The sequence below is a fragment of the Plecotus auritus genome, assembly GCF_963455305.1.
Source record: "Plecotus auritus genome assembly, chromosome: 14".
NCBI lineage: Eukaryota > Metazoa > Chordata > Mammalia > Chiroptera > Vespertilionidae > Plecotus > Plecotus auritus.
In genome coordinates, this window is record NC_137780.1 from 3,284,035 (window position 1) to 3,301,798 (window position 17,764).

General features: G+C 47.9%; 1 protein-coding gene across 7 annotated transcripts in view; it reads left to right on the forward strand.

Annotated features, from left to right (window-relative positions):
• Positions 1 to 17,764, forward strand: part of RGS7 (regulator of G protein signaling 7) — a 174,746-nt gene that overhangs the window by 144,897 nt on the left and 12,085 nt on the right. For all 7 annotated transcript variants that reach the window (XM_080650877.1, XM_080650876.1, XM_080650882.1 and 4 more), the window contains 6 exons: positions 3,548 to 3,622; positions 7,151 to 7,249; positions 8,915 to 8,976; positions 10,130 to 10,240; positions 11,680 to 11,805; positions 15,536 to 15,722. In XM_080650877.1, the coding sequence (XP_080507003.1) occupies positions 3,548 to 3,622; positions 7,151 to 7,249; positions 8,915 to 8,976; positions 10,130 to 10,240; positions 11,680 to 11,805; positions 15,536 to 15,722 (660 nt within the window). The remainder of the gene's footprint in view (positions 1 to 3,547; positions 3,623 to 7,150; positions 7,250 to 8,914; positions 8,977 to 10,129; positions 10,241 to 11,679; positions 11,806 to 15,535; positions 15,723 to 17,764) is intronic.

Here is a 17,764-nt window from a genome sequence, read left to right on the forward strand (position 1 = left end):
CTCCCTGCCTCTCTGAAATCAATAAAAATATATTTAAAATTATATATAACTGCCTTGTAAAAATAACAACATGATTTTATTGAAATCAAAGTGCTTAAAAACAACCCTAGCCGGTTTGGCTCAGTTGATAGAGCATCGGCCTGCAGACTGAAGGGTTCTGGGTTTGATTCCGATCAAGGGCACGTGCCCAGATTGTGGGCTTGATCCCCAGTAGGGGGTGTGCAGGAGGCAGCTGATCCATGATTCTTTCTCATCATGGATGTTTCTATCTCTCTCTCCCTTTCCCTTCCTCTCTCTGAAATCAATACAAATATATATTTTTAGAAAGTGCTTAAAAACGAAAATTTTAATCCCAGCTTATTATGGAAGCAGCTTTTAAGCTCAGTTAGTTCGTACCCCTCAGATGTATAAAGAAAAGTCATTTCCTGCATTTTCTATAATTGCTCTGTTTTCCTCAGAGACCCATGTAAAGGGTAGGTTTCCACATGTGTGCTTACCATGTTGCAGTCATGTAAACCACGGGTTCGGTAGCGGAACCACTTTTAGGTAAATGATCACACCCTGAGGTTTAGTCCCACTTTCCTGCCACTATCCAAGATTCCCTAGGGGTAGAAATTTGGTGAGAAAAGGCTTTGATATTTTTGTGTGTTTTTTTTTAAGATATTTTTATTGATTTCAGAGAGGAAGGTAGAGGGAGAGATGAAAACATCCATGATGAGAGAGAATCACGGATCAGCTGCCTCCTGCACGTCCCGTACTGGGGATGGAGCACGCAACCTGGGCATGTGCCCTGACCGGGAATCGAACCGTCACCTCCTGGTTCCTAGGTTGATGCTCAACCCCTGAGCCACACCGGCCGGGCACAGTTTGGTTTTATGTGACCTCGTGCAGGGGGTGGGGGTCGGGGTGGGGGGGCGGAGAGACAAGGACCCAGCATCCACTGGGCCTTCCTGGCTCCCGGCTGAGTTCCGCTCGGGGCAGGTTGGCACAGTGCGTCCCCAGGTAGCTGCCACAGACAGGGTGGGCGTCCTTTCTCATCTCCTGGCACTTACTGCTGGGCTGTGTGTTCCAGACCTCGGCTCCCAGCGTAAAACCCTGGCTCTTGGCGGCCTTGTCCCAGTGCCAAGCTCCCAGCCACCCACCACTCCTCTCAGGAACCCGGGGCCCCGTGCCAGGGGGCAGGCAACACATTCTGCGTCCCTCGCCTGCCGCCTCTGAGCCCGGGGGCGAATGGTCTCGGGCTCACCTTTCTTGCCAACACCTGCCCAACTGGAAGGATTCGTATTGGATACGATGGCATGTGGCCTTCCTGTGGGACTCGGGGATGGGGAACGTCTGGCCCACGGACCGTATAAGGCCCGTGAAATCATTGGGTCCTGCCCTGCCAGGGCATGCGGGGTGAGTGATTAAATGTTTGACCAAATACACTGAGTGGCCAGATGATGATGATCTCTGAACGCATAATAATCTGGCCACTCAGTGTGTGTGTGTGTGTGTGTGTGTGTGTGTGTGTGTATGTTAGAGGCCCAGTGAATGAATTCGTGCATGGGTGGGGTCCGGCCAGCCTGGCCAGGGGGAGGGGACATGGGCGGTTGGCCGGCCGGCCTGCCTGCTGGTCGAACTCCTGGTCAAGGGGACAATTTGCATATTAGCCTTTTATTATATAGAATATATACTGAGTGGCCAGGTTATTATGCGTTCAGAGATCATCACAACCTGGCCACTCAGTGTGTGTGTGTGTGTGTGTGTGTGTGTGTGTGTGTGTGTATGTTAGAGGCCCAGTGCATGAATTCGTGCATGGGTGGGGTCCGGCCAGCCTGGCCAGGGGGAGGGGACATGGGCGGTTGGCCGGCCGGCCTGCTGGTCGAACTCCTGGGCGAGGGGACAATTTGCATATTAGCCTTTTATTATATAGGACATACACGGAGTGGCCAGCTTATTATGCGTTCAGAGATCATCATCATCTGGCCACTCTGTGGAGAGCAGGCTGATGTTTAAGTGGATCCTTGTGTATGGCCCGTGAGGGAAGTTATATATATCCACATGGCCCTGGGCAGGAACAAGGTCCCCCACCCCGGCTCCAGGTATGGGGCCCAGTGCTCCCACCCCCACATTCACAGGCTCCCTCTTCCTTGCCTGGGCACTTCTCGCCCTCCCTCCACTCGCCTTGGGGTTCTGCCTCCGAGGAGAAGAAGGGGGCACCTGTTGAGCTCTGCATCTCGCCTTTATTCCTCCTTTTCTCCGGGTTCCGGGAGGACCTGCCTCCCCTTCCCTGTGTGCCGCATCCTCGCCGCTCCCACCCCGTAGCCTGTGAGAGGAAGTCTCTGGGATCCGTCTTGCCATGCGTGGCTCGGGGTGTGCTGACAAGAGCTTGGAGACTCTCAGTACCTCCCCACCCTTACTTAGGGACTCCGACCTAGGGGTGGAGGCTGCAAGGAAGTGGAAATGGAATCGGAAATGAAAACATGTTGCTGTAATACTTCCCGAGCATTATCCCTGTTACATCCAGATTGGTGGGCGTGGATCCCGGCGGGTTACTAAAAACCGCTGGAGGTCTTCTGCAAAGTACGGATGCCAGGCCGCCACAGACGAATGAAATCAGAGCATCGGCTATCGATCACCCGAGGCTGGGAGAGTTTTAAGTAAACTAGAGGCCCGATGCACGAAGATTCGTGCAAGAATGGGCCTTCCTTCCCCTGGCTGCCAGCACCGCCTTCGCTCCAGCCGGGAGCCGCCTTTCCACCTTCCCATGCTGCCCAGAGGCCCTGAGTGGCTGGGGCGGTGCAGAACACCTGCGTTGTTGCCATGGCATCCTGCCCCACACCTGGGCGCTTGGTGCCCGTGTATGCAAATTAATCTGCCAGCTTTGTTGGGTTAATTTGCATACTCACTCCTGATTGGCTGGTGGGCGTCGTGAAGGTACGGTCAATTTGCATCTTATTCTTTTATTAGTGTAGATGGCTCAGTGTTGGTTAGTCAATGCGTCCCACTCTGTGGGACCCCTTCCTTCCGCCTACACTGCCAAGCACACCTCTGTGCCCAGCCAACTTTTCCCATTCCTAAATAGGCATGCAGGCGGGATTCCTACGTTAGTTCATGTTTCAGTGCAGTGTGTGTAGCATGTATATGTCATAGATAATTTAGGTAGGAAACAAACCAGCCAGCATGGCTCAGTGGTTGAGCGCTGACCTATGAACCAGAAGGTCATGGTTCGATTCCCGGTCAGGGCACATGCCCAGGTTGCGGGCTTGATCCCAAGTAGGGGACATGCAGGAGGCAGCCGATCAGTGATTCTCTCTCATCATGGATGTTTCTCTCTCTCTCTCCCTCTTCCTTCCTCTCGGAAATCAATAAAAAACATATATATTTTTAAAAAAGAAAGTAACTGATTTTGTCACCGACCACAGCCGTAGAATGCTATGGCCGTTTAGGAAGAGTGGCCATCAGGGCTTGTCATCGGGGCCTTTCCTCGGGTTCGGGAGGGAAAGTCATTCAGGATAAAAAACATGACGGTCAAAGGTTCCTTCTTCTCTGTTCCCACCTGCAGCCTGGGTGTGTGAACACCACGGAAGTGGACATCAAGAAGTCGTCCCGAATGCGAAACCCACACAAAACCCGGAAGGTGAGACCCCCGTGCGCCGTGCTGCTCCTCGGAATGAGCCCCGTGGACCTCAGCCGGGAACGCCTTGGCTCCCTCTTCATCCAGTGTCTTCGAGTGTCTCCCCTGCTCTTCCTCATCGCTTGGCCAGAGGAAAATCTTGGCGCTCGAGCCCCCGTCTTCCTCCGGTCCCTCTCTCCCGAGGACCCAGCCCCATCCTAGGGCAGCAGCAGGGGTCTGTGCCAGGGAGGGGACAAGGCTGCTGAGCCCACCCCTCCCCCCTCCCTCTGGGAGAAGGGCCATCGGCAATGGGAGGCCTCTCAGAGACCAGGCGACGAGGAAATGGAGACGGAGACGATCTGAGAAGAATGGCACTGATGAGAGAAGGGGATTTTTATCTTTTTTTTAAAAAATATATTTTATTGATATTTTACAGAGAGGAAGGGAGAGGGATAGAGAGCTAGAAACATCGATGAGAGAGAAACATCGATCAGCTGCCTCCTGCACACCTCCTACTGGGGATGTGCCCGCAACCAAGGTACATGCCCTTGACCGGAATTGAACCCGGGACCCTTCAGTCCGCAGGCCGACGCTCTATGCACTGAGCCAAACCGGTTTCGGCGGGGATTTTTATCTTTTTAATGATATGTTTTTATTGATGTTAGAGAGAGAGGAAGGGAGAGGGACAGAGAGAAACATCAAGGATGAGAGACAATCATTGACCGGCTGCCTCCTGCACGCCCCCTACTGGGGATCGAGCCTGCAACCTGGGAATCGAACCGTGACCTCCTGGTTCATAGGTCGATGCTCAACCACTGAGCCACCCTGGCCAGGGCAAGAGAAGGGGATTTTTAGAGAAAAGTCGGAGAGAAAAGGGGACATTGTAAAGATTCTTAACTATAGATATTGTGGGAGGACCCTTTTCACGTCAGAACTTGGTGACGCAGCCATAAGACAGTGACCCCGCGGTGTCTGTTGTATGAGAGACTACGTATTCAAATAAATGAATACAGCTTTCCCGAACGTAACGACATTTTAAAGAACCCTTTGAAAATACATTACAGTGGCACCTACATCTCTCTTAACGTAACACCCACATCGAAGGCCTTTTTATTTTTTATTTTTTTTTTATTTTTTTATTATTTTTTTTAATATATTTTATTGATATTTTACAGAGAGGAAGGGAGAGGGATAGAGAGTTAGAAACATCGATGAGAGAGAAACATTGATCAGCTGCCTCCTGCACACCTCCCACTGGGGATGTGCCCGCAACCAAGGTACGTGCCCTTGACTGGAATCGAACCTGGGACCTTTCAGTCTGCAGGCTGACGCTCTATCCACTGAGCCAAACCGGTTTCGGCTCGAAGGCCTTTTTATTTGTTCCATTAAAACATGCTTGACGCGCTTGAGCGTTTCTGGCCTGCAACCGTCCCTCCAGGGACGTGGCCAAGGTCGGCACCCGTGGATGGAAGCATTCGGCACGCAGAGCACAGGGCCTTCTTTTCTGTGGCTTTTTCCTGCCGTGGCCACAGCAGGCCCCGGGTGCGTGTCCCTGAAGTAGGCACAGAACATCTTCTTTGTAGTTCCAGTTCCTGTTGTCTGTGTCTTCCCCCCTGAGGAGCACCTGCGTCCTGTTCAAAGCCCCCCTCCCCGCCCCCCCCCCCCCGCCCTCCCGGTAGGGTTCAAGTGCCTCTTCTTTCTTCTAAGGCAGCTGACCTTGATCTTAGGAGAGAGGAGCGGGGGAGGGGGCGGGGGGGGCAGGAAAAAACATTCAGAAGCAGCTCAAAAGCTTTTGTCCCAGGAACTCTGAGAGATGGAGGCAAGGCCACGCCGAAGTAGGCCTGTGGATGCTTCCCCCCACGCCCCCCCTCCCATGCTGGGCCCCCCCTCCTGTGAGGGGCCTGCTCAGTCCCTTTTATCGTCTGCAAGACTCAAACTGTGATCAGCTCTCCCGAAGCTGCATGAAGTGTATTTCTCGCTGCTTGTTGAATTTGGAAGAGTTACTCTTTTTAAAAAATATATATTTTTTAATTGATTTCAGAGAGGGAGAGAGAGAGAGACATCAATGAGGAGAGAGCATCATGGATCGGCTGCCTCCTGCACGCCCCCTACTGGGGGGCCGAGCCTGCAACCCGGGCCTGGAATCAAACCGTGACCTCCCGGCTCAACCACTGAGCCACGCCGGCTCAGCCCATTCTTTTCAAAGAATTTATGGTAATTAAACCAAGGTAAACAGAAATGGAGGTTCAAAAACTTAGACTCTCTCTCATTCTCCTTATCAAAAATGTGTGTGACATCACGGAAAGAAAGAGTACACATCAGAAGGTACAATTATTGCATCATTGGGGATCGTCCATCTGCCTAATTTAAAAAAATCAACCTCCACTGTTATTTCAGGGGTCAGAACAGCCGTGGGCAAACTACGGCCCGCGGGCCGGATCCGGCTGTTCTATCCGGTTCTCTTGCTCTCCCCTCCGCTCCTTTACTTTGAATTTATATGAGTTCACACAAACACTCCATCCATGCTTTTGTTCCGGCCCTCCGGTCCAGTTTAAGAACCCATGGTGGCCCTCGAGTCAAAAAGTTTGCCCACCCCTGGGTCAGAAGGTTTTGTTTAATCGGTTCAAATACCACTACTCGTCCATGGGGGCCTTTTCTGTTTTCTCGGTGGAATTACTAGCGAAGTCTCCTCGTACTTCAGGCCCTACGCTCATTCGTCTTTCCTTTCCTCGACGTTATCACGTTTTCATCGTATATTTATCTGTGTGATTATTTGTATGACCCGTTTCCCTTCCACTAGATTATGGGTTCCACCGGAGGAGAAAGCATATCTATTTTCATTTACTTCCATGTCTGTAACGCTTAGCACTCTATCCAGCATACAGTAGACGTTCAATAAATGTTGCGTGAATGAAGGAAAGAGGAGAGAACGTTCAGTTCATTCAGTGCAGTCCTGTCAGTAATTAACTCACAGCATATGCACGACTCCTGGGGGTAAGCTAAACGCCCAGGGACCGGAATTGAGTTCTTGGGAGGATGGGGCTAGGAGGGGAGGAGAGATCGAATGACCTCCCAGAGATGGCGTGAGTTGGATGATGGTTCTGAAAACTGGCTCAGTTCAGCAGCTCGGTCAACCCTCTTCTGATTTTTCAAGCGTTCCTTTTCACACCTACCTGGTCACTTCCGCTTCGAGGGAGGGGTTCATACCGTTTTCATATGTCTTCGTCCTTCATCCTCCTCCTAAAAAAAGAGGTGCTCTCAGCCCTCCCCCACATTTTGTCATCACACTTGCCATGTCTTCTCCACGTAATCGATGATTCTGTTGAAGTTCATGACCGAACCACACCTTTTTTTGCAGAGCTGTGCTGTGCTTCTGTTTTCACATGCCTGAGACATTTAGGATAGCGCTGCCTTTTGAATTTTGATCAGAAGCTTAAACCGATACGCCTCAAGGTTATCTTACGGAATACATCACACAAAATCGCCTCTTCGCAGCTCTGTGACGGCCCATGCTGCTTTGTCCTAACCTATGTCTTTTTTTATTTCATGTAGTCCGTCTATGGTTTACAGAACGACATTCGAAGTCACAGTCCTACCCACACACCCACGCCAGAAACCAAACCTCCCACAGAAGATGAGTTACAGGAGCAGGTGGGTCAGCCTGTACGATGGCCTGTGAATGGCTTTGCAGAGTAGCCGCTGTGAGAATCCAACAGTGAATGTTTAGTAGCAGGTGTTTCAAACGCTTACTTGTATGGTTGTCCGCTTCATGGAGAAGATTTTTCAGTTAAAAAGTAATGAAGTTGTCTCATTGTAAGATATGTAGTCAAAACTCCTCAACATGTAACTCCCCGCATCCTTTATTCTCTGCCCAATTTTTTAAAGTCACACGCACTAATTTATTGTGTATTCCAACACTGGGTCTTACAGAATGAGAAGACAAGAGGTTGGCTACCTGGCCATGGCTTTACCATGTCCAATCATGTGACACGGTTTTCACAAATGAGTGTTTATTCGTGTTTCTACGGTCTGGTCTCTATATCTATACGCCTCTTGAAGTTTTCCCTTATCAACGCTGGTGTAAGGTCATGGTATATATCCCATCTTGTTTTACCAATTGATCAATAGTTTCGTCTCCGAGTAATATTGCAAAGCAATCACCAGTGTCTCCTATCAAATAATAATTACTTGGTAGATTCAGTCCATGGGGTTTTTCCCCTATTTGATTCTTTTTTTTTTCTTATATCTGATTGTAATATGATTTATCAATAATATAATACATTTTTCTGGTATATTTATAATCCTCATGAAGGAAAAAGTAATTGGGATAAAATTTTTATATGTTTTTATTGATTTCAGAGAGAGGAAGGAAGAGGGAGAGATAGACACATCAAGGATGAGAGAGAATCTTTGATTCTCCTCCTGCACGCCCCCCTGCTGGGAACTGAGCCCACTACCCGGGCACGTGCCCTGACCAGGAATTGAACCACGACCTCCTGGTTCTTAGATTGACGCTCAACCACTGAGCCAGAGAGGCCGGGCCATTCAGAGAATTTTAAATGAAAGTCTTCCATGTGTGATGATGTCCATGTGGGGGTTTGAACTGTTGGTAAAGTTATTCTCAAAGCACATTATTGATGCTTTCAGGGGATGGTTTTAGGAAGTAGGTTATATTTTGAAATTATAGTAACAGATAACAAATGCATTTATACTCTGAATTCAATATTTAGGAAGTAAATGTGATTCTGATTTGGTTGTTCACCATGAATACATGTTTAAAATCTTTATACCACTTTCACCTGACCAGTGTGGCTCAGTGGTTGAGCATCAACCTATGAACCAGAAGGTCATGGTTCGATTCCTGGTCAGAACACATGCCTGGGTTGTGGGTTAGATCCCCAGGGTGGGGCGTGCTGGAGGCAGCTGATCCATGATTCTCTCTCATCACTGATGTTTCTCTCCCTCTTTCTTCCTCTCTGGAAACCAATAAAAAAAAAATATATATATATATATATATATATATATTTAAAAAAACATAAAATGTTTATAACACTTTAAAAGAAAGTTACCTGTTGTTAAAGCAGGCAGAATATTGAAGTTCATTGCTGTTCTAAAGCTACTGGTTATATTTACATTGAAGCAGATTTTAATTTTTTAGCTCTTTCAGATCTCTCTCATTTGATTCTTTTTAACAGATTTTGGAATTTTACTGATGTAGAACATGTTCTTGTTTGGAATTTCCCAGTTTATCAGAAATTAGAGCTGAAAATTGTGAGAATCTCACCACTTACACTATTTCTTTAACTCTGTTTTCAGATAAACTATTGGCAAATACAGTTAGACAGACATCGGTTAAAAATGTCAAAAGTTGCTGATAGGTGAGTATTTGGAGATGTCCATATTCACTTAAACTTTTTATCTGACAGTGAAATCTGATAAAAATGGTACAAGAACTGTTGGAAAGGGAGCTGAGATAAGTGATTGGGACCCTGTAATAAATGTTATTTTGTTTTTCCTCATTTATTTTTAAATATTTTTATGGATTTTAGAGAGGAAGGGAGAGGGAGAGAGAAACATCAGTGATGCAAGAGAATCATGTATTGGCTGCCTCCTGCACGCCCCCCACTTGGGGCAGAGCCCGCAACCTGGGCATGTGCCCTGACTGGGAATTGAACCGTGACCTCCTGGTTCATAGGTCGACGCTCAATCACTGAGCCACGCCAGCGGGGATGCCTTGTTGCAGTTTAAATTAATTACAGAATGACCCTTATTGCCTGACATCTCCAGAGGTGCAATCCTTGCGCAACCAGAATCAGGTAGAGGAGATAATTCCAAGGCCCTGAATCTTCTCCCTCCTGCGGGGAGAAACGACCCTTTCAACCTCTGAAGTTGGCCTTTCTCTCAATTCACACTGAGTTACTGCAGAACTTCAAAACTGGAATCAAACTCAGATCTTATATTTTTCTCCATTTCTTTATTTAAACGTGTTCTTAATAGCATTCCTGTTCTGCACTTTGAGGCTTTGACACATCCTACCTCTTCCACTTTTTCCCTGTCCTCTTCTTATTTTTATTTTTAAATACGGATTTAAAAAAATGTTTGCTCAGCGAGTCACTCCCCTTTTACCTAATTCCTAACAATACTGTAGAAAAAAAAATACTTTTTAACCTCTTTTCCACGTTGGCTAAAATCAGTTCAGCTGCGGGCGGACTGGTCGACCAAGGATCGGAGCTGACCCTTAGCCCTGCCCTTCACACCCTGATCTCTTGGGTGTAGTGTATTGTAATGGGGGGATATTGGCTCACATGGCGTAGGCATGGGGAGGGATGGCATGCTTGGCCACATGGGTCTTCCGAGAAGCACATAAGTGAATGCGTGTCAGTTCATTGAGATGTGAACACTGCCATCGGGGTTCACGCTGGGAAGCAGCAGGCACCCCTCGGCCATACATAGTCATAGAGTCCCTTACTCTGGGCTGGTTACAGCCTCAGCCAGACAACGAAAGGAGATGAATGTGTTTCTTCTCCCCAGTCTGCTAAGTTACACGGAGCAGTATTTAGACTATGACCCGTTTTTTGTGCCGCCCGACCCTTCTAACCCGTGGCTGTCCGATGATACTACTTTCTGGGAACTTGAAGCAAGGTAAGTGTCATTTTCTCTTCCCTCGAAATACGTCACTTATTTCAGGGTTTGGGTTAAACGGGAAGAATCCTATAGCTGGGTAGTGGTCACCACAATTTTACTCTGTGTCTACATTAGCCCATGGTATAAAGCTCTTATTATAAAGGTAATGGTTTTGAACCTTAGATATTTGAACTTGCATTAATATTTGCATTTCCAAAAGACTAGTGCAGAATAGAGGTATAAAGGCTTAAGGTAGACCAGTCAGAATTGGGATCTTCGGTTCTTTAGCTTATTGTCTTAGCTACCTGAAAAACCCACGTAGTCACAAAGGCCCATGTATTCACGTAAAAATGAATGCTAAATCCATACTTACTTAAGCCCAGTATAATTATACTAGAGGCCCGATGCACAAAGATTCGTGCAAGAATGGGCCTTCCTTCCCCTGGCTGCCGGCACTGCCTTCGCTCCGGCCCAGAGCTGCCTTTCCACCTTCCCGCCTTTCCACGCTGCCCAGAGGCCCCGCCCCCAGCCGCTTGGCGCCTGTGTATGCAAATTAACCCTCCATCTTTGTTGTGTTAATTTGCATACTCACTCCTGATTGGCTGGTGGGCGTCGCAAAGGTATGGTCAATTTGCATCTTTCTCTTTTATTAGTGTAGATGCCTGTATACATTCAATTTTAAAACAAAAGGACCTTACTCTAAGAGAAATTGGCAAGAGACGGACTTCTTAAGAAAGCCAAAGAACCACTTAGGACTCCCTGGTTTCTTGCACGAGCCAGGAAAGAATTCTCTTACCAGTCTCGGCCGAGGGATGAAGAGACCGTTGCATGTCACTTCATAGAGGGAGTCTTTTGTATCCTATAGCACTTCTCCAGCTTGGATCTGGGGCCCTTGTCTTTCCTTTACATCCATGCAGTGCTTCTGAAATGCTTGAGAAGCAGAGCTCTTGATTGGTAGGTTCTAGATGCCATAGATGAGGAACGAGCTAGAATCCCAAAGTGTTGATACTCCCCCCCCCAGGTTTAGGTCACACATTTAACTGACAGCGGAATCATCAACAAGGACTCAGGCCTTTCGGTTCCCAATGCATTTTCTCCCAGGACAACATGCCGCCCTGCGACTGCCTTGGGGGCGTGGCTACGAAATTGGGCTGTTGGGTCAGATCAGGGGTAAATGTCTGCCATTTACCCCTGACTTCCTGTCTGTTGTTGGCAAGTGGTAACCCTCTCTGTGCTGTGATTTTATCGTCTACGAGATGAGAATTAAAATAGTACCGAGCTCATAAAGTTGTTGAAACAAACTAAGAGAATCCGGCCTCCCCCCCTCCACCCCCCCGCTGAAAGTTCAGTTAAAGACGGGAATGTCAAGACGTATATGGTTCTGAGAGGGAACGTAATGGCAGAAAATAGGGCCTGAACAGAACGGAATGTCTTTGGTTTGCCTTTATCTCCTCCAGCAAAGAACCGAGCCAGCAGAGGGTCAAACGGTGGGGGTTTGGCATGGACGAAGCACTGAAAGACCCCGTTGGGAGAGAACAGTTTCTTAAGTTTCTGGAGTCAGAATTCAGCTCGGAAAACTTAAGGTAAGACATGTTTTTCCGACCGTATGCTGTAAGCCAGAGACACCACCTGTGATGTACCTGGTTGTGCAGGATGTAACAGATCAATTACGCTCCCACCAACATCATGGTAATGACATGAGCCCATTGAATTCCTGCCACTTGATGGAGGAAGAAGAAAAAAAAGATAAAATAAGGCAAAGTCTGTCCAACATGATCAGTCCCTCGTGGTGGCATATTTTTACCCTCTCTTTACAGTATACATTTTGTGCATTTGAAATGGACTCCATAAAGAAGTGTTTGGCAAAGTGGAAAATAGCCAATAATATTTCTGCAGTTAAATTAAAACATCGACTATTTATGCATATTGGTCTTCCTTGCATATGGTTTCACAAGTAAGATGTACAGAAAGAGATTGGGTACTAGTGTCGAATAACTTGAGCCCTAGCTGCTTTGGCTCAGTGCATAGAGCGTCGGCCTGCGGACTGAAGGGTCCTGGGTTTGATTCCGGTCAAGGGCACAGGCCCGGATTGCAGGCTTCATTCCCAGTAGGGGGCGTGCAGGAGGCAGCCGATCAGTGATTCTCTCTCATCATTGATGTTTCTCTCTCTCTCTCTCCCTCTCCTTTCCTCTCTGAAGTCAATTTAAAAAAAACAACAACCCAAAGACGGGGGGAATAACTTGAGATGAAACTGTGGGGGCAACTCTTTCCTTTGCACATTGAACACAGCCTCAGGCAGTTGAAAGCAGCGCCCCATTAAGCTGCCGGTGAGAGAGGGATCCACGGTCCGCCCATCTGTTGTAAACATCATCCCCACATACTTTTGAAATGTTTCTAACTTGAAGCTACACCCGGAAATTAAATTTTTCAGTGAGAGACACTGGCATAGACTTGAGTAGCCCCGTTGAATGATAACTTTCCACCCCATGAGACTGTTTTTTCCATGAGCGCTTTCATTCATTATTCTCTTGAAACGCCATGCCCTAACGTCCTTCCCCGTGACACATGCCGCCCTGTGAAATTCATCTGCTGAAAGGTCTCGGCGTTCATTTATTTTCATAGGAACGAAGCAGAGCCAGGCATGGCCACATTCTTTGGGGGGAAGTTAGCAGGTACCAACAACAACGCGTTCAGGAACATGCAGAACTTGGACCGATGTCCCGCGGATTAAGCGAGAGGACCCGCAGACAGAACCGGGATGAATTTCATCGTATCCGTGTGCCCGCCAGGGGTGGTTGGGTTGCAGCTTCCTGTGCTCCTTCAAGTTCACGAGGACCTTCTCCAGGTTCTGAGAGCTACAGTTGCTAAGGATTTTATTGAGCCTACCGAGTAACATTTTCTCTATTAAGGTCACATCATCATTTATTTTTTTATACAATCCTATATAATAAAAGCCTAATAGGCTAAGAGTCGGGTCAACCGGTCGGTCGTTCAGCCAATCCCAGTGTAATATGCTAATGATATGCTAAGGCCGCTCAACCGCTCGCTATGATGTGCGCTGACCACCAGGGGGTTTATTTTTACCCTGTCTTTACCCATAAAAAATATTTTTATTGATTTCAGAGAGGAAGGGAGAGGGGAGAGAGAGAGAAACATCAATGATGAGAGAGACTCATTGATCGGCTGCCTGCTGCATGCCCCACATTGGGGATCGAGCCCGCAACCCGGGCATGTGCCCTTGACCAGAATCAAACCCAGGACCCTTCAGTCCACAGACCAAAACTCTATCCCCTGAGCCAAACCGGCCAGGGCTAACCATTTCTTATCTCAATAATTCCATGCCCACTAATTTCCCTGCCAAGGAATTGCATATAAAATATCACATCTATCACATGTATGGGAAGTGTTTCGATGCCCTTGCAAATGTCAGCCGTTCAGATGGTTACATGGAAGTGCTTTCTGCTTCTGTCATACCATCACTCTCTGCATTAAGTAGCCCAAAATTAGCTACTTGCCCTCATTTCTCCAGCGAGGGCCGTTCTGAGCCGAGCCCAGAGCTCTTTTAACTCCCGGAAAGCTTTGCTGTAATTCCCTTGCCAGGCAGAGCCGAAAATCCTCTCTGTGCTGACCCTCATCGCTCCAATGGACCCAAGGTCAAAGACCACAGGACAGTGCTCGGCTTTATCCCGCCCCCCCATCATATGCTGTATGTCACTCACCCTGGTACCCTCCAAGCCCCAGTTCCTCTCTAACGAATGGGTCTTTAACGTTGCTACTCGGCTTCAATAAAATAGAGGTTGCGCCCTAACTGGTTTGGCTCAGTGGATAGAGCGTCGGCTTGCGGACTGGGGGGTCCCAGGTTCGATTCTGGTCAAGGGCATGTGCCTTGGTTGCGGGCACATCCCCAGTGGGGAGTGTGCAGGAGGCAGCTGATCGATGTTTCTCTCTCATCAATGTTTCTGACTCTCTATCCCTCTCCCTTCCTCTCTGTAAAAAATCAATAAAGTATATTTAAAAAAAAAATAAAAAATAAAAAATTAAAAAAAAAATAGAGGTTGCTCAGAACCGGGGCTCTGACAGGTCCACTTGTGTTTTTTTTCTTCAAGATATTTTTACTGACTTCAGAGAGGAAGGGAGAGGGAGAGGGAGAGAGAGAGATAAAAACATCCATGATGAGAGAGAATCACGGATCGGCTGCCTCCTGCCCGCCCCACACTGGGGATTGAGCCAGCAATCTTAGCATGTGCCCTGACTGGGACTCAAACTGTGACCTCCTGGCTCATAGGTTGATGCTCAAACCACTGAGCCACGCCAGCCAGGCATGACCGATCCACTTTTAACAGCAAACACTTAAATTATTTTCATTATTTCCTTATGAAACATTTTACACCTTTGAATACAACTCATAAAAAAAAAAAAATCAGTCAAGGCTCAATGTAGGAAACCCTGAGAGAAAGTGAATTCCTTCTTGGGCATCGTTGTGGATTGTATGAGCACTCGATTTTATAAGGCTTTTCAGATGATGAGACATTGTGCAACCAGACAAGCAATGGGCCCAAGCCACGTGTCACGACTTGAGCCAATTAAGCAGGGACAGGGGTGAATCCTATGTGAGAGTTTATGCCAGTCCTGCCAGCAGCGTGGGAGAGCAGCAGGGCACCCACAAACATCTCTGCACCCCCCTTATATAAGCCAGCTGCTTATATTGGGTAGAAGGACAAAGATGACGTGAGAAAGTACATTGAGTGGCCAGATTATTATGATTTCTGAACGCATAATAATCTGGCCACTCGGTGTGTGTGTGTGTGTGTGTGTGTGTGTGTGTATTAGAGGCCTGGTGCATGAATTCGTGCATGGGTGTTGTCCAGCCAGCCTGGCCAGGGGGAGGGGACATGGGCGGTTGGACCACCTGCCTGCTGGTCGAACTCCTGGTCGAGGAGACAATTTGCATATTAGCCTTTTATTCTATAGGATAGACACTGAGTGGCCAGATGATTATGCGTTCAGAGATCATCATTACCTGGCCACTCAGTGTAGGTAAAAGGGCAAATGGGTAGTTTCTGCTGCAAAGCGGTTAATATTTTCATGAGAAGAGGCAGCCCCTGGGTGGGGAGGATGGGCCGCATTTCCAGGTGAGCTCCCAGGTTCCGCCTGCAACCCCCAGCCAGGTTACACTGTGCCTTCTGTAATCAGAGCAACACCATCGCGGAAACCGGAGCGGGATGACGATTCCTTACCATTCTCGCTGGTCCCCAACACGCTGTTTCTGCCCCTATCCATTGGAGTGAGTGCTCGGTGTCACGCCCCACGCAGGTTCTGGCTGGCGGTGGAGGACTTGAAGAAGAGGCCGATCCGGGAAGTCCCCTCTCGGGTTCAGGAAATATGGCAAGAATTCCTGGCTCCAGGGGCCCCCAGTGCCATCAACCTGGACTCTAAGAGCTACGACAAGACCACGCAGAACGTGAAGGAGCCTGGGCGGTACACGTTCGAAGATGCTCAGGTGAGGGCACGGCGGGCCTCGCCTCGTGTCACACGCGTGCTCCCCCGGGGGTGAGGGGTTGAGATACTGGTATTTTGCTTTTCTTGTAGTTGGCAGCCGTGTCTAATCTCCCAGTGTAGGTCATTGTGTGTAACATACCTCCGATGGATCTAGGAGAGAACAGAGGCACTGTGGAGTAACCTGTTTTGAAAAGCCTGGGATGTTCTGTAAATGTATAGGGTTTTATGTGAACATTTGAAACCTTTTACTTCATTTTCTACTCTGTCACCCAATATGTGAGCGAGCATTGATCCACAGTGGCCCGGCGGGGGGGGGCGGGGGATGAGGATGAGGGGTGGGGGGTGTGAAGACATCAACCAAAGACCTTGTATGCACATATGCATAACCCATGGACACAGGCAATAGCGGGGTGAAGGCCTGGGGGTGGGGGCGGGCTGGAAAGGGTCAATGGGGAAAAAGGGGGACATATGTAAAATCAATAATAGAGATTTTTAAAAATATAAAAATAAATAAATTCTTTGGAAATTAAAAATGACAACAACAGAGTGTAAACCTCAAAAACACATTTAACCCCTTCGGGTGTCTTTCCATATGGAGATTCTCAGACACTGATATTTCTAAAGGACTTATTATTACTACTAGTCAGAACTAAATTAAATTAGCTGACGATATGCCAAACTCAAACCCGTTTTGGCACTGAGGATAAAGTGGAATGCTAGACTCCAGCACCTATTAATTTCCCAAGTTAATTTAAAAAAAAAAAAAAAAGTCTGCAAAAAGAAATGAAAGGAAATTGATAGGACGATATTAACTTCCTAAGTCAAAATTTCAGTTTCCTTTTCTCGAATCGGACAGACTCTCCCCCTGAAGAACAATTTGAATTTCCACTTGCTCTAATAAAATATTATTCTCAAGAAGAAAAAGCAACTTGTCACGAGAGGCTATTATTTCCTCACGGTGCGTTGCAACTGGCCTTTAAATCAGAACACGCCTCCGTCATAATTTCTTAAACCGTCTTTAGAAAAGAATAGTCACTCTAGAAAGCATGCTGTATGTTAAATAACAGTGTTCCTAAATAAAATACAGTACAGTGAGCTACGCAAATGCCCTGCCTTGATTTGCCTCCCAGTTGAAAATACTGCCTCCGCGGCTTTGGCTTAAGGAGGCAAACTCCTGATGTGCTAAGCTCTTGTACGTGGCAACAATTCCAACCTACGGAGACCCGTGACAGGGACCAGGATCAGATCTCTGGCCTTGCTTGCTTCTCTGCTTATTTATTTCTATTTCAGTTCAAGATGAAATTCCCAACATTTTTTTTTTTTTTCTGGAGCCAACAGCGTGTAAACGGTTTGGCATAACCTTCCTGAACCGGTAAAAGGAATATTTAGCCCTGGCCGGTGTTGCCGAGCGGTTAGAGCGCTGGCCTGCGCACGGAAGGGTCTCAGGTTCGATTCCCAGTCCAGGGCGTGGACCTGTTGCTGGTTCCATCCTGGCCCGTGTCAGAGCACGTGCGGGAGGCAACCAATCCGTGTGTCTTTCTCACATCGATGTTTTTCTCCCTCTCTCTCTCCCTCTCTTCCCCGTCCTCTCTCTAAGCACGTCCTCCGTGGGAATTTTTAAAAATGGATGTGGAAATGGTTACCAGTCTGGTTGAGGTCTTGGGAGGGCTGAATTAACTAACGTGGCCAAGCTCGCAGCAGCGTACCTGCCACAGACTCCAGCAGGTTTGAGTACTTGCTGTGCACAGCTCCTTACCCTGCACGACACTTAGCATTCCTGTCATTCCCCCAAGAACTCTCTAGTCTGCGTTAGAAAGGAGAGCTGAGAGGGACGGGTAAATTGGCCTGAATTTGCACCGTGTGACTGAGATCTTTAGCAGGAGAGGCTCTGAGTCCCCAAAGGCTTGACTCCAGAACAAAGACATGACTTCACTCTTAGAGCTGCAGACTGATACGGCTTGAAATGCCCCAGATGCTTGGCGAGGAACCTTGGGCCCAGGGGTGGGCAAACTTTTTGACTCGAGGGCCACCATGGGTTCTTCA